This window comes from Triticum aestivum, chromosome 1D, assembly GCF_018294505.1.
Source record: "Triticum aestivum cultivar Chinese Spring chromosome 1D, IWGSC CS RefSeq v2.1, whole genome shotgun sequence".
In the NCBI taxonomy this organism is placed as follows: domain Eukaryota; kingdom Viridiplantae; phylum Streptophyta; class Magnoliopsida; order Poales; family Poaceae; genus Triticum; species Triticum aestivum.
The window spans coordinates 6,701,191-6,718,277 of NC_057796.1; the positions used below are offsets into that span (position 1 = coordinate 6,701,191).

The following is a 17,087-nucleotide window of genomic DNA, read 5'->3' on the forward strand; positions in this document are numbered from 1 at the left end:
CATAAACAAAGGCACATATTGTCAAAGTATGTTGTTAACCTTGAACATGGCATGGAAATATTCATCGAAAAAATTAACATGATTAAAGATCTTTCAAATTCCCACATACAACATTTTATTTTGTATTACGTATAGGATGACTATAGAACCTTATTATTTGCAACCGCAAAATAAAAATGACTACAAATCTAGGAGAATATTTCTCCTACATTTTCAATACATTGAACATGACACCTTCACATCGGTGAGGACCACTATGCTAGTTCCATCAAACATAACATGCTAGTTCTGTCAAACATAACTACATATTATATGTATGAATCCTAGTTAGCTTGTTAAATCATTGCTATATAATTTACAAATTTAACATTTCAAGTAATGTGGATAATGTGAATCGACGTGGTGCCATGAGAAGAACCTCGTTTTGTCCTTTTTCGTAGATAGATAGATAGATAGAGAGATAGATAAACCAAAACACCATTTAACTGTGTATTTGTTCCTTCAATCTCATACACTGTTTGCTCATAAAAGAAAGAAATACATTTGTCCTAAAGGGAAAAGCAGAACATAAGGCATTATGGATCACATTTCCAAAAAAAAAAAGTTGCTTGATGCTTTAATAAAATTGCCCACTCCAAAAAAAAAAGGCATCATACACTTCATACACTTCACCGTCGCACGTACGCACAGACATACACATAATTAATAATAAGTCAGGACGCATGCATGCATGCATGCACGTTCCATATAAATGAGGTACATGTGTGCATGTGCACGCGATGTTTTGTTAAACCATAATTGGTCGCTCCTCGTCGATGTTTCGATGATGCCATGCTTAATATCCTTGGAACTGGGGTGGTGGTGGTGACGCGTATTTTGCCGACACGACCGGCGGCATGATGAACTCGTCGAACTTCGGGGGTGTAAGTGATTCCGCCGGAGGTGACTGTGGCTCTTCTTTCACCGGTGCTGGGGTGGATTTTGCTGGAGGAGGCAATAACACTGGTGCCGGTGGCGGTGAGCTGACAGGTGCCGGTGGTGGAGGAGACTTGACTGGAGGTGGCGGCGAGCTAACTGGGGCGGGGGGTGGTGGCGATTTCACCGGAGGTGGTGGTGAGCTCACCGGTGCGGGTGGAGGAGGAGACTTGACTGGAGGTGGTGGCGAGCTAACTGGAGCGGGTGGTGGTGGAGATTTCACAGGGGGAGGGGGTGAGCTCACTGGAACTGGTGGAGGCTTCACCGGTGCTGGTGGTGGAAGCACCTTCTCTTGTGCGGGTGGTGGAAGTACCTTAACTGGCGTTGGTGGTGGTGAGCTCACTAGAGCCGGTGGAGGCTTCACGGAAACCGGTGGTGGAAGCGCCTTCTCTGGTGCGGGTGGTGGAAGTACCTTAACCGGTGTTGGTGGTGGTGAGCTTACTGGAGCCGGTGGAGGCTTCACCGGTACCGGTGGTGGAAGCACCTTCTCTGGTGCGGGTGGTGGAAGTACCTTAACTGGTGCTGGTGGTGGTGAGCTCACTGGAGCCGGGGTAGGCTTCACCGGCACCGGTGGTGGAAGCACCTTCTCTGATGCGGGTGGTGGAAGTACCTTAACCGGTGCTGGTGGTGGTGAGCCCACTGGAGCCGGTGGAGCCTTCGCCGGCACTGGTGGTGGAAGCACCTTCTCAGGTGCGGGTGGTGGAAGTACCTTAACTGGCGCCGGTGGTGGTGAGCTCACTGGAGCCGGTGGGGGCTTCACTGGTACCGGTGGCGGTGAGCTGACTGGTTTTGGCGGTGATGGGGACTTCACCGGAGGTGGTAATGACTTCTCAGGCGTAGGTTCTTTTGGCGGATATGACTTCACCGGTGGTGGTGATGATTCAACAGGTTCTGGTGGTTCATACTTCTCGGCCGGAGGAGGAGACGACTTCGCCGGAGTTGGTGGTGGCATTGACTTTTCTTTTGGTGGGATCACCGGTGTTTCCGTTGGCGGAGACTTCTTCGGTGCAGGTGGGGGAGGAGATTTCACAGGAGGTGGTGGAGAGCTCACTGGAGCAGGCGGGGGAGGAGATTTCACCGGGGGTGGTGGAGAGTGGACTGGCGCGGGTGGGGGAGGAGACTTGACTGGAGGTGGTGGAGAGCTCACCGGTGCGGGTGGGGGAGGAGACTTCACCGGTGGTGGTGGAGAGTAGACCGGTGCTGGTGGGGGTGGAGACTTCACCGGAGGGGGTGGAGAGCTCACTGGAGCCGGCGGGGGAGGAGATTTCACAGGGGGTGGAGGAGAGTGCACCGGTGCGGGTGGCGGAAGCACCTTCACGGGCGTCGGTGGTGGAAGCACCTTCTCTGGTGCGGGTGGCGGAAGCACCTTCACGGGCGTCGGTGGTGGAAGCACCTTCTCTGGTGCGGGTGGCGGAAGCACCTTCACGGGCGCCGGTGGTGGAAGCACCTTCTCTGGTGCGGGCGGCGGAAGCACCTTCACGGGCGCCGGTGGTGGAAGCACCTTCTCTGGTGCGGGTGGCGGAAGCACCTTCACGGGTGTCGGTGGTGGAAGAACCTTCTCTGGTGCGGGTGGCGAAACCACCTTAACTGGTCCCTGTGGTGGAAGCGCCTTCACCGGAGGCGTGTATTCTTCCGGAGGCGCGTATTCTTCCGGCGGAGGTGCCTTCTTGCGCTCAGGGGTCAACGGGAGCCAGCCAGAACTGGGAGGTGGTGGAGCACCAGCATACTCATCCTTGGGTGGAAGTGGCCCAACAATCGGGCCCAAAACAGCCGGCTCGGGTGCGGGTGCGGGTGCTGGTGCTGGCGTCGGGATCTCCATTGCTGGCCCAATTATCGGGGACAGCGCCGGCGGTGATGCCTGCTTCCTGTCCGGCGAGGGCATCGTCGTCGGGTGCGGCCCGGCACACACGTGCTTGTTGCAGTCGACGGGGCGCGCGAGCACGGGCGCGCACTGGAGCGTGGTCTTCTGCGCGGGGCGGAGCGCGCCGAGGCAGTTGTTGGCGTCGTCGAGGTTGACCTCGGATTTGTCGGAGGGCATGCAGGGCGCGGACTCAGACTCGAAGAAGTTGGATGCGTAGCTGAAGTTGACGAGCATGGGGAGCTCGCAGATGGCCTCGTGCACGATGCCGGTGAGAACGTTCCTGGACACGTCGAGCTGCTCCAGCTTGCTGCAGCCGGAGATCTCCTTGGGCAGCGAGCCGACGAGGCTGTTGCCGCTGACGTCGACGACGGTGGTGTTGGTGAGCATGCCGATCTCGAGCGGCATGCAGCCCTCGAGGGTGTTGTTGAGGAAGATGATCTCGTCGAGCGTCTTGGCCATGCGGCCGATGCTCTTGGGGATGCATCCGACGAACTTGTTGTTTGCGAAGACGACGACGGAGGCGGTGGAGTTGCCGATGGTCTCCGGGATGGGGCCGACGAAGCGGTTGCTGTTGACGAAGATGGCGTCGTAGGGCTTGTCGAAGAGCGCGGGCGGCAGCTCGCCCTCGAACTCGTTGAAGCGGATGTCGAGGTACTTGAGCGTGGGCATCTCGAGGCAGACGTAGGGGAAGGGGCCGACGAAGCGGTTGTTGCTGACGTCGAACTCCCAGAGGATGGTGAGGCGCGACATGCTCTTGGGGATGATGCCGCAGAAGCGGTTGGTGTTGATGTGGAAGAAGGCGAGGTCGGTGAGCAGGCCGAGCTCCGGCGGGAGGTAGCCGGCGATGTCGGCGCCGTTGAGGTCGATCCCGGCGACCACGGTGGCCTTGGCGTCGTCCTGCGCCTGCGCGCAGACCACGCCGTTGTAGGAGCACACGTCGGCGCCCACCCAGTCGCTGGTGAAGTTCTTGGGGTCGGAGTAGAAGGCCTTGCGCCAGGCCTGGAGGCCGATGTAGGCGCGGCGGAGGCGGTCGTTCGGGAAGGTCAGGTTGGCGGTGGCGGCCTTGCCGTCGAACTCCAGGCAAGGCCTCGACTCCAGGTCCGCGGGGAGGTCGCCGTCCTCGCCCACCCCGGCCTCGCTCATGGCGAGCAGCTGGCGTTGTGCGATGTAGGAGGCCTCCTCGCTGGTGACGGCCCGGGCAGACGAGAGGCAGGCCGCCAGGAGGAGGAGGAGCGCGGCCGCCAGCCGGCGGCCATCGGGCAACAGCGGCCCGCGGTGATCCATCTACGAACTGGAGGTCGTCCGTCCGGCAATGTGTGGTGCCCACCGCTTGCCGCGTTCTCGCGATATATAGGAACATCTATGCATGCGTGGGAGCGTGTTCCTCGGTCGCGTCGATGCAGATGGATGGCCGATGGCGAGCTTTCGCGGTGGAGGGCTATGCGGGTTCAGGGGCGCGAGGTTGCAGGAGAGGTCGCGCGCAGAGAAACAAGGATCGAGTGGTTGCCCAGCCCCGGATCGACAATTTCGGTGCTGCTTTGCAAGCATGCCGCGTGGATGCTTGAGTTCCTTCCTTCTTCCATGGCGTTCGCTGTTCCTTGCATGCGACGCACGTACCGTGGACGAGTTCCATCGTCTTTCCTCACTGCCTCAGGCCCAGTGCTACGTACATCTACGAAAAGGTTTTTACGTACCTTACGTATGGGGTGATTTGGCTGTCTTTGATTGGACAAGAAGTCTAAATTATCATCAGTCTGAATATTTTAATTCCCGGTTAAAAGGCCTCAAGACAGGATCAATGTGGGCCGGCCATGTTTGGACAAAATTGAAATTACGAATTTTCAAACTTGGTGTCACTTGGTAAAACTTCATGAAACCATGAAACCTTATCACATATACTCCAAATTTTACAAGTCATTTTATCTCTATGAGATTTCACTAAAATAGATTGAATATGTCTGAAGTAATTACTTTTTGCCATTCTTTATGAAATATATTTGCGATTATTTTCCAAACAATGAAATATTATGTAACTGTATGAAATGTTTATCAATTTGATTTGCATATATGATAGAAATATACTAATTTTTTCTCAAATTGAGCGAAATATGACTAAAAAAATTAAGTTTCCTAAGATTAGGTGTGAAATGTACTTGTCAACTTCTTCCATGCATTCAAATATTTGGTACCTATGTGAAATAATATCTACATTTGATTGAATATTACCAATCTAATTAAAATAGCATCAGTTTTTATGAAATATATTTGTCAACTTATTCCAAATATCAAAACATTTGGTAATTATATAAAATGTTTCTGAATTTCATAGGAATATGACTAAAATATTTGAAATTTTGGTGGCATTATTTCGAAATATCTGTAAAATCGAATGGCATATACCAATGTATCTAATTATTAATTTATGAAACATATATTTCATTTTTTCAAGCAATCAAATATTTGGTACTTCTATGAAACGTTTCAAGTTTTTGTATATAAAAAGTAAGTGAAATTAATGTGAAATCTCTATGAAATTTTGGTGAAATTGATTTTAAAATATAACTAAAATAAGAAAAATATGAGCGATTATTTATGAATTATTCTTGAAAAAAATTCGAATTTTAGTAAAAATAATAATAAATGTGAATCAAAAACAATTTTTTCTTGAATATCATTGAAATAATTTAGCAAATTTGAATCATAATATGTCTTGTTATTTGTTTGGGACATTTCGTTGAAATGACGAGTTCTTTGTTACCTCTATGAAATGTTTCTAACATTATTTGAAATAACAACCCGGAAGCTTAAATGTGGGTGGATTCATATTCTTGCATCTCTCAACATAAATATATTGTGTTTTACACAAAAATATTGGAATAATGCGTTGCATATGAACCAATATCAAATCAAATTACGGGTGGATTCCACTCGGCCAGGTAGTTGAGCCGTTAGGAAACCTAGGTTATATACTACAATAAATTTGTTGATCCATAGAAACTCCAAACCGTCATGGACAAACTAAAACTAATCTTAGAATGACTGTTGAGATCCATCAAATATTCACTCACATAGATTCAAATGTGTGATGGGTGTCTATGTAGGAGATATGCCCCAGAGACAATAATAACAATTGTCATTTATCTCCAAGTTTGCAATTAATATTTATGTTCTATAACTACAATGGTCCTTGAGGTCGTATATCCATAACGGGTCAGATGAAAACCCATGCGCATGTGTGGAATAATAAACGGTAAAATATATTTATAGTCGTGCCTCTAAGACTAGCTCAACTGTTGCTTCATGGTCACGTTTTTCTAATCATGGGCATGACTATGCCGACACCTTTTAGGACACAATGCTCAAAGAACACTTGTGTTGAATTGACCCAAGTGATGTCATTCTATGAGATACATGTGTCATGAGTTAATGGTTTTATAACACAACGAAAGTTATACGTTTGCATAATTCCTTAGGCTATGAGAGTATCGAGTTCCTTCATACGTGCTTCCCAAACTTTAGGATTTGTTAAACATCATCTGTAATAGGGTGGCTATCACGGCAGCTTACGGGTTCACGGAAAAGTATGACAAAGAATTAGATAGCTCAAGATTGGGATTCACTCCTCTGACAATGGAGAGATATCATAGGGCCCTCATGGTGTTACAGTACCAGCATTGTCTGGGCAGACACAGTGTGATTTGATCACAATGATACCAGAACGCAGGAACAAGAAAAGAGAACAAAATTGATCACATGGTTGCTATTAAATCTCACCTCGCGTATTTGTAGCATATCGCGAAGAAACAGTAACAACATTCGGTAACTATAGGTTCACTCGAATATTTATTCGTTTGGGTATCTGGATCAATTTGGACGTCCACAGTTTTGCTATTGATCCGGTTATGTCTGTACTTCACTGAATCTATAGTCATAGTCCAAGAGAAAGTTACAGGAAAAGTTTTAGAGAGGACAAAAAAATTTAGAGAGAAAACCATAAATGTTTCAGAGTAATCGGAAATATTTCGAAGATAAAAACATCATACCGGAATATTTCAGAACGAGTCCACAATTATTTTAGTAGGTGCCAAAAATGTTTTGAACCTTCCAGAACTTTTGTGTCACAGAAAAATCAGGCTTCGCCCAGCCTCGCCCTCTGATGCCCAGGGAGAAGGGGGGAGGAAGGAAGTTTTTGTGGCAGCATATAGTCTTCCCTCCCTCTGCCGCCCCCACATGCGACAGGGAGGGGATAAGGTTCCGTTCGTGTTTTACCGATCACCTTTCACCATGCCACATTTCGGAGGCACATGCCTACGTACTCTCACAAATCAATAGCAGATTCCGTGCATGTATGTGTGATCATAGACGATGTAGCCAGGTAGCCAGCCACCGACAAGGACTTATTCCAGCATGATGAGAGTCCCGTAATGAAATGAGCCACTCATAAATATACTAGTTGAATGCTCGTACGTTGTCACGGGATTATATAAAAATATCGCTCTAGTTCTAATTGATATGTTACATTTCCTTCACTATCGGTTCTACTTTTTATCGACACGCATCTTATTTCTCATTCCCACTTATAAGACAAAAGTTAATTTTCCTTCTCCCTATTTTATCTCGGTCCACTGCTTCGCTCGAGCTTCGGTGTTGTCACTCTGCTTCCCTCCATATAGCAATTACAATGTTTGTCATTTGCATTTTATGCATTGGTAACCCACATGTATGTGTGTGTTTGTAATTTGGAATTTGGACTAACCAAGCGATTAAAATAAACGGTTCATGTGATTTTTTGACCTGAACTTTATTGTCTAGTCAAGGAAAGTATAGCAAAAAATATAATGAGTTGTGAAGATGAAAAATAAAAGATGGACCAATGCATGCCCACAAAATATAGAATTTCAGCCACAAAGTGACATTTGAAAAATAATCTAACTGCATACTATATGCTAGATTATTTATTTACAACAACATAGATTGAAGTTTCCGATCATGCATTAAACTAATGTCTTTCCTTCAAATTTTGAAAACTCTGATGTCTTTCTCCCTCCACGGTGGTCACCATGTATGTTCCTCCCCACCGAAGTTCCACTCAGAAGACAAGAAGATAAAAGCGCGATGGTGATCTTCCTCATCCTTGTCAGCTACTATTTCCGGTTGGTCTTCATTTTTGTGCCTCCGGCTTGAGTGAATTTTTGTTTCCTATATGAAGTGGGTACACATAAAGGCGCACATTAATATAGACAATCAAGGAACTTCAAATGATAGATAATCAAGGAGGACATATAACAATCAAAACATGCTGCAACCAACATGGTGCAATGTTGTAGGCTGGCCAGCGGGCTGCAACGACCGGTGAAGTAGATGGTGTTGGAAATATGCCCTAGAGGCAATAACAAATTGGTTATTATCATATTTCCCTATTCATGATAAATATTTATTATGCATGCTTGAATTGTATTGACCGGAAACTTAGATACATATGTGAATACATAAACAACACCGTGACCCTAGTAGGCCTCTACTAGACTAGCTCGTTGATCAAAGAAGGTTAAGGTTTCCTACCCATGGACATGAGTTGTCATTTGATAACGGGATCACATCATTAGGAGAATAATGTGATGGACAAGACCCAACTGTAAGCTTAGCATATGTTTGTATAGCTAAAGTTTATTGCATCGTATCACTAAAGTTTATTGCTATAGCTTTCTTCATGTTAAGTAGCTATTCCTAAGACCATGAGATCATGTAACTCCTGGATACCAGATGAATACCTTGTGTGCTATCAAACGTCACTTTGTAACTGTGTGATCATAAAGATGCTCTATAGGTATCTCCGAATGTGTCTGTTGGGTTGGCATGGATCGAGATTGGGATTTATCACTCCGCATGACGGAGAGATATCTCTGAGCCCTCTCGGTAATTCAACAACACAAGAAGCTTGCAAGCATGTGACTAATGAGTTTAGTCACGGGATCTTGTATTACGAAATGAGTAAAGAGAATTGCATTTAAAGATACTGAACTAGGTACCAACAATTGAATCTCGGGCAAGTAACATATCGCTAGACAAAGGGAATTGCATACGGGATTAACTGAATCCTCGACATAGTGGTTCAACCGATAAAAGATCTTCGTGAAATATGTGGAAACCAATATGGGCATCCAGGTTCCGCTAGGAGTGTTTGATCGCACGGCTCTGGAGGCAACTTAAATTTGGCTACAATCAGCTGGCTGATTAGTAGCTGTTGCGATAAAGTTTAGAATGTAAATAGAACATATATCATGCAGGGGTTTTGGGTACGCGGCAAAAGTTGGGATACTTCCCGGTATCCGCGTTTCCCGCTACCCCGCGAGAAAGGCCTGTTCGGAGCAAAAAAAAAAGGATTTTTTGATAATTTTGAATTTGAACGGTGAAAGTATAGTCAAGACAGAAATTTGTTTATAAACAACTAAGTATTGATGGCGCGATGGTTGTATGGCCCTCCTACATCGCGTTCGAGTATTGTCGTTAAACTTTTTTTTTGCAAATTTTTGAAAGACAAGAGGAACAAAGCACTTGCCACTGCGCCAGTACCAAGTTTCTAAAAGTTTTGAGTTTAACAACTATCTGTAGTAGTACAAAAGAAATTGAATTTAAAATTCGTTTGAAAATCTTGAGCGGTATTCGCTCACCATTTTCTGGTATTCACAGCTCCCACTTTCCCTCCCTCTACTTCCAAATATGTACACCAGAGTTAAAACAAGCAAGTGAATGCTAAGTCTCCTCATATTTACAGCGCTCAAAACTCGTACATGTGGTAGATTTGTTATCCCTTGTGCTAGGTCCTCTGCTAGATGCAGAGATTACATTATTCTTTGCCCCTATTACTCATTTATTTGTGATGGCAAGGCTCGTATATAGACTTCTAGATTGAAAAACTGGGACACCGGCATGCTAGATGGTTTAGTCTTTAATAATATAGAGCCCAAGACGGTTGGAGCCCGAGTCGCTTTTATGTGCAACCTAAGAGCGGAGTTTTGGATTTCGGCCGGAAAAACGAATTCCATCCGAAATTCGTCTGTTTCGTTTGGGCCAGGTATAAGTGTAAACCGGTCCAACAATTCGGCCATCTTCGAATTTCCAGCCCAGCCCAACATCCAAAATAGCCTACAGATATCACCCCGTACTGTAAAAATTGCCACCGAGCCTTCCCTAACCCTAAATTTCGTTTCCCCCCATCTTTGGGCGGCGGCTGCTGGGAACCCAGCCTCCTCCTCCTCCAGCGACCCATCTTTGCCCAACCTTCTCCTCCTCAAGCACTCCTCCCCGTTCTTCCTTTCTTTTGTTTCCCATGGATTTTGAGTTCGAGTTTGCCTTGATGCCTATATTCTATTGGAGCGTTAATAATCTAATACTCAAATCTGGTCTATAATGTTTTGATGCATAGATTCTTTTGTATCCTTTCTACATGTATATTTTGATACAGATTCATCATTACGTTTCTGTTCTGGTTTATGTCAATTTTGGGCAATTTTGGTCGAATTTCGTTTAAATTTCAAATTTTGGATTATCATTTTCGTCCGAAATTTCCTGGAAAAAAAATCCAAAAAACCGGATTTCGCCCATTTCGTCTAGCCCCGGTAAAACTTGCAAAACGAAATCCAAAACCTTGCCTAAGAGTACAGAGCACATGGAAGATAGAACGGACCTCTAGCTGCGGCGAGCTTCTCCATATGTGCCAGTGCCACTACGTGCTTCTTGTACGTGTATTTCTTCAGCGTGTTAAGATGAGGTTTGATCCTTGCGAGGATTGTCTCTGCTGCTCAACGCAAGTCTGTAACACCTTCTGTACCACACAGTTTGCAAACTAATCTTTCATCATCACCTACAGATTTCAATAAAAAAATAATACAGTTCAGCAAGACCAAAGTAAGGAGCTTGAATTATGGGCAATGTACAGTTCAGTAAGAAATTCACTTTTCTTGGCGGATCCAAGCATTTCACCAATCAAGATTTGATCTTCAATAAGATTCCTATAAAGGGTAAACACCTTCTCATTGATGATTGAGGCCGATTTCTGCTACAAGAACCTGACAAATTAAAAAGTTGTGATTTTCCTGACGTTGGAGGCATGGTCTATCTGGCTACGCTCTTCCTGTTCCTGGCTTCAGAAAGGAAGACAATCCAAATCACGCAAAAATCTCATGACATTAGATCCTGATGACCGAGTGGGTTATTCTACATGATGATTTTCAACAGAAAGCAAGGGCAAGTAGTAGCAGTGGTTTGTTGTTGTCCACTGAAAAATACTTTTCAGTTTCAGATGAGATATGTCTAAATGATATTATTGAAATCTCAGTAAAAATCATGGCATGTGTGATCTTAACACTGGACTAAACGATCATGCATAGGGGCAGCTCAACCTGGAGTGTAAATTGACCTGCACGTCGTAAGCAATAAACCAACCGTGCCATTGTGCCAATGGATGCAAGCTTTTGTGTGAGATTGACTCATTGACCAAATTCGTACGTTAAACTACTGAACTTCCGGATGCGACTTGTATTGCCATGGAGTTATAAAATAAAACTATTTCGATTGTTATCACCTGGCGCGCCGAGTGAGTCTGTGGGCTTCTTCTACGGCTACGGGTTGTACGGGTGCTGAGGCGGCCATGATGAGGTGCGACTGTGCGAGAGGATAGGAGGAAGGAATGGGGAAGAGACGGGACGGGCGATGAAACGGCTTCCCTGCGCGACCCGGTGGGGAGAAGAGAGGGGTGATCGTGGGTGCGTCAAGAGATGGAGGGGATCGGATCCAGGCAGTTGGGAGAAGACGGGATCGTAGAGATAGAGATGCCTTTGTTGTTCATTGGAGGGTCGGGGTGTCAACGGTTGTGCTGCTCCGCGTGGTTGCTCGCAGCCGGTGCGCTTCCACGGCGCTCCTCTCTGCCGAGCCGGGGTCGAGTGGCGCCCCCCTTCTTCTCCGGTAATTGGGGCAATCCCCTTGGGTTCAACTCCGGGCCGGCTAGTGGCGGCCATCTCGGCGATCAGCGACGGCGGCTCGTAAGATCTGGGCGAGTACGGCCGGATCCGGCTCTCCCGCGGCGGTGGGCAGCTGTGCCTGCTGGATGCTCCGGCTGGTGGGTGAGTTGTGGCTAGACATGGCGGCTGTGGTGCGAGCTGCATTGGGTTCAGGCCGACAGCTTGTCCAGGCGGGATTCGGGACGGGGTGGCAGGCCTCACCCCCATCTCCGGTGTTGCAACGAGGATCTGCTGCTTCGTGGCGGCGCAGCTCAAGGTGGGTGCCAGATCTGCTGGCCATGGCTCGTCTGCGGTTGCTGGCGATGCTCTTGGACTCCGGGGCGGCGGCCCCGAGTGTGGTGGTGGCGGCTTCGGCCAGGGGGTGATGCGTGTCTAGTCGCGGTGGATCGTGAGATCCCGTGGCCAGAGTGAGGTCGACCTCGGAGGGGTGGTGGTTTGTGGGCGGCGGTCGGCGGTGGCAGGTGGTCGGCACATCTCCTGGAGAAATCCTTGCTCCGGTCTTCAGTGCAGTTGGCGACGGCGGTGCCCGCGGGTGCCGCGATCTTTTTTGGAAGCGTCGTCGTGGAGGTGATCCTCCTTCTCCACATGACTTTGGCTCCGGAGAAAAACCTCAGATCCGTTGGATCGGGCGATGGAGGCGTCTACGCGTCTTTCTCCTCCTTGGGGGCATCGTCTCGGAGCCGGCTACGACTGGGAGGTTGGTGGATGATGGCATCTTCGCAACCTGCATATTTCCTTTGTGTTGCTCATCGTCAAAGTCATAATTTGAGCTGGTCGTTTGCGGAGGGCACGGTCGGCGCAAGTCCTGCATATTTCCTTTGTGTTGCTCGTCGTCAAAGTCGGAGCTGTCGGTTGCTTGCACGTGTGGCCATCCGTTGGCATGTGCCGTCATAGTTTCTGTTCCATGACGGTGGCAAGGTTGGCCGGTGGTGCCCATGTCATGTGTGTTGTGTTGTATCGATTTTAGCCCGGTTTTCCTTTAATTAATCGGGCAATTCTTTTCTTCTTAACCAATGAAAATGGCAAGTCTTTTGACTCGTTTAAAAAAAAGACTTAGAGGCGATGGCGGAATGGGTAGCAGAGGATGCGGTGATGATGACAAGCGTATGTATGAGGGGAGACGAGAGACGTGCGGTGCGTACGGGGAGAGAAACGTCTCCAAGTATACTGTGACGACACGAATCTCAAAACAGAGAATAATGATTTACTCGTTGTTTTCTTTGTTATTCAACATCCATGCAATTGCTGACATGCATGCATGCACCGTCGATCCATGATGCAGATTGTTAAATCCATAAAACCACCCCAATAGCAGTGTCATTGGCAAGAAACCATCGCTGGCAAAAATTACCATACCAAAAATTAATAGTGGCAAAAAGACACTGACAGTAAATATTAAGTGCTTTGTTGATGCTACTAATTGTTCGAGCCTGTCCATTAGGCTGAGTTGGCAGAAAAACTGACACGTTGGTAAAGAAAACTGCCACGTGTTCTTCTTCCTCCTCCTCTTTTTCCTCCTTGCCATTTCATCAAACACCTCCATTGCTCTAGGAGGTTGCCGCCGGATGTCCTCTGCTGCTCCCAGTGCCCAACCCGTCGGCCGCCATCCTCCTCCTCCGAGTTTGACCCGAGCTCCCATAGCTCTTCGCCGGAGTACTGCGTCGCCATACACGATCCCTTCGTCCTCCCACCAGGAGCATGGCTGTAAGGTTCCGGCTACGATCATGGCGAGATCTAGGTTTCTATTAACTTTAGCTGTCCGCCCAACCACCCTCACAGCGAATTCAAATTACAAACTCTCTCTCTGGCCAGGCCGAAGCCGCCGTCCTCCTTCCTATCCTTCTCTCTTAGAGCTAGCGGTATTTAAACTGTCGAACGTTACACCCCGCTTCTCGCCAGGTCCATCATCGTTGTCGACGCCCTGGCTGCTAACAATGGCTTGCCCCAAAAGATGAATCCACGCCGCCGCTGCTTCGATGGCGGCCAACACTGACATAGCCTTCGACATCTTGGCTATCAACCCCTTCACGAGCTCCCTCGCGTCCATGACAGTCACGCTCAGCGACCCCCTGCAGCATGGTTTGCAGTGTCGTCGTGTGCTCGTGCACCTGCACTAAGGCATCGTAGACCACAGCCAGAGGTGGTGCTTGCAACAGCAGCGGAGCAGGACCATGGCACCGTAGCACCGCGATGCGAGCTGGTGGCTGCCGAAGGTGGCGAAGCCAAGGTATGGCTGGGCTTCCGCGAGCTCGGTTGTGCGAGCAGGTGAAGGAGTACTACAAGAAGAAACTTGTTGATCCATGAAATCTTCAACCCGTCATGGATCACCCAAAAATTGCCATAGAACGACGGTTTTGAGATCCATCAAATATTGCCTGATGTAGATTGAAATGTGAAGGTTATTGACTATCGTATACATGCCCAAGACCCGGGCGTTTGTGATGGAACAATTCATCACATGATTGGCTGATGTGGCAGCCCAACAATACAACCCGTTTACTCTCTTTTTTAATAAACAATAGGCCCATCAGGGCATGGGAGCACATGTTAGTTCACATTTAGGGCACATGTTAGTACTATCTGGGCGCACAAATATGCCTAACTTTTTTTGTTGAAACCTATCAACATGGATCTAGTTTCAAAGATCTCGACACTAGAAATGCAACGAGAGAATGGTTTGTAATTTGGATGCACAGCTCAAAGGATATTTATAGGAAAGCACAGGAGAAGTGAAGGTATCTAGAGGATTAAGCACGACTCAGTGGCGGCTACAATTTTCCTTTTTTCTCTCGTCCTCCTCAAGACTTGTACTCTGTTTGAGATAGTTCTGTTGTCATCCCGCATTCGAATTACGAGCACTAGGATTTACTACGAACTATTTGGAATGGAGGAATGTACTAAAGCCCAACAATTCCAGCTTGGCCAACATCAAACTAAGAACCATGGGAAGTATCTCCTATGAAGGCTATGTAGTTTTATGTGCTGCCATTTCATGAGGGAAATAGGGTTACCCCTCAAAAAGAAAAACCCCGAGGGAAATAGGTTTAAGTTGTGTGGGTTGTCGCACTTCGTGTGTTGGTGAACCATCTTGAGCTTATTCCGTTTATTTCTTGCTTCAACAAGACAAGGTTTAGGGATACGGTTTTGTTTTCATTGACCGGTAATGGAAGTACGATGTGTATCTCCTCCAATGAATAATGTAAACTTCTGAATTTGATGAAATTGAATGCAGTTTCTATCTCGCAAAAAAAGGAATGTAGTTCCTATTTGGGCTATTTTTTATCTAATAGAATAAATTGCATTTATGTTGTTTTCATGTAGATTAATTCATACAGATTATACATGTATCATGATCACAAACTGATTATCAGAGGAGGCGATGTATCAATCGGGACCGACAGCGTCGACCTTGGGCATGGACTTGGGGTCAAAATCACAACAACTTCTGCCATCAGTCATTCAAAAGGTGCGGTGTTTCCCGTAACCATCGTCAATCATGCAAAAAGCTACACAGAATGGAACAAAAATGAACTAGAGCACAGTAGATGTACATATAATGGATTAATTACTTGATCGCTTATATGTTCACCGACTGTAGGCATGACAGGACAGCATCATGGCCGATCTAAGATCTCTTCTAGTATTCATTGTGGTTTGATATTGGGGCGATGTGTTGACATAGCTCGTTATATATAGGGGGAGATGTGATCACGCAGGTCGATCCAGCCTGCCTGCGTTTATGGCGTACGTTTATGGAGATGATTAACTACCTGCCTAATTTTAGGATGGAATTAATGCATTAATTAATGGATAATTATCGCCTCCTTGCTTCTCAGAACGAAAATTGATTCGTTTTCTTTCTTTTGGAATTTCACACGCTCATCTCGCTGTCCACTCGTCTCCACAACCATGGTTCAGATTGCAAAAAATAACAAACAAAAAAGATGGCCTCACTTGCATGGCACCGTCACCTTTCACCACGCCACACTTTCGAGGAAACGCTCACGTACTCTGATAATAAGTAGAGAATTCGGTGCAAGCATGCGTGATCATATACGGTATGGCTAGCTTGGAGACTCTGGATCGGTCGGGTGCACGAACCGGTGCCAGAAGAGACGATGGTGAGAGGGTAGGGGAGGGTGTGGCAAGGATGAGAGCATACATATTGGGGAAGACGAGAGACCTGCGATGCGTACGGGGAGAGAGAGATGTACAAGTGCATTGCAACATGACAAATCTCAAACTCAGAATAATGATTTACTCTTTTGTGTTTTTTGTTATTCAAAATGCAATTGCTGACACGCACGCATGCATGCATGCATATACATATCCTGATCACTGACAATGTTTGTCCAATAATGATTCAAGGTTATGTTATCAAGCATGATGGACGACGTCGTCGACCTCGGGCCTTGCGGCCATGTCACAACAGCATTCATCAGTCACGGGCTGGCAGTGGGGTCTATTTGGGGTATTATTTTTAGCACATGCATCCTTGCATAACGACTGCACGCATGGTCCGGGAATATCAAAGCAGATATCTACACACGAAAAAAAATAGTTAGCAAAAGGTATGGATTATATACAATGGGTCAATTGGTAGATTGGTACAAGCAATATCTTGCTGGTACATGCATACAATGGGTTAACTGGTAGATTGGTACAATCAATATCTTGTTGGATTCATAGATCACATATAAAATATTAGTACATCTGTAAATAAATATAAGACGTTTTAAAAGGCTTGTGTGGAGAGTTTTACAGAGGCAGTAGATGAGAAGGAAATCATGTCGGTCACATATATATGTATGTGAAACGTGTTGCACTAACCTGATTCGGCATCACCGGACAGCATCACAGTGGCCATCACCACCATGAGGGCGGCCAAGCATACCACGCCTGTGTTCCTCATGGTAAACGCCATGCCAAGATATGCAAAGCTAGCTAGCTACTTATCTCTTTTCTACACTGTATGTTTGATATCTTCTTGGCGATGCGCTGATGCACAGCTCCTTTCGCTAGTGTTTAAATAGAGGGTGGAGGCGCACACGCAAAGGTTGGTCCTCCATGCGTTTATGGTCATAATTAATTGTCGTCCTAATTTTAGCCTTGGATTAATGTATTAATCAATGCATATCTAAAATTAGACGTATAGGTACCGATCCCCTCGCTAATCTTGTTTTTACTACTAGCTGGAATTGATTTGCTTTATTTAAACGGTAGCAAGAGGA

General features: G+C 46.7%; 1 protein-coding gene and 1 long non-coding RNA gene across 3 annotated transcripts; both read right to left on the reverse strand.

Annotated features, from left to right (window-relative positions):
- Positions 1–595: 595 nt before the first annotated feature.
- Positions 596–4,172, reverse strand: LOC123179820 (pollen-specific leucine-rich repeat extensin-like protein 3). 2 transcript variants are annotated; one of them, XM_044591711.1, is made up of 2 exons: positions 2,323–4,172; positions 596–2,268 (listed from the first exon to the last, which is right to left on the reverse strand). In XM_044591711.1, exons 1-2 carry the CDS (start codon positions 4,118–4,120, stop codon positions 836–838), a joined length of 3,231 nt encoding a protein of 1,076 aa, XP_044447646.1. In that variant the 5' UTR covers positions 4,121–4,172; the 3' UTR covers positions 596–835. The 2 variants fall into 2 exon arrangements, with proteins under 2 accessions (XP_044447646.1, XP_044447645.1); XM_044591710.1 differs by having other exon boundaries at positions 596–4,172.
- Positions 4,173–16,100: 11,928 nt separating this feature from the next.
- Positions 16,101–16,867, reverse strand: LOC123162203 (uncharacterized). The gene is made up of 2 exons (XR_006481097.1): positions 16,687–16,867; positions 16,101–16,397 (listed from the first exon to the last, which is right to left on the reverse strand). It is a non-coding gene; the product is annotated as an uncharacterized lncRNA (long non-coding RNA).
- Positions 16,868–17,087: the final 220 nt, after the last annotated feature.

What these genes read in the sequence shown, in the direction of transcription:
- LOC123179820 (XM_044591710.1), bottom strand. Translation starts at nt 4,120, where the DNA reads ATGGATCACCGCGGGCCGCTGTTGCCCGATGGCCGCCGGCTGGCGGCC.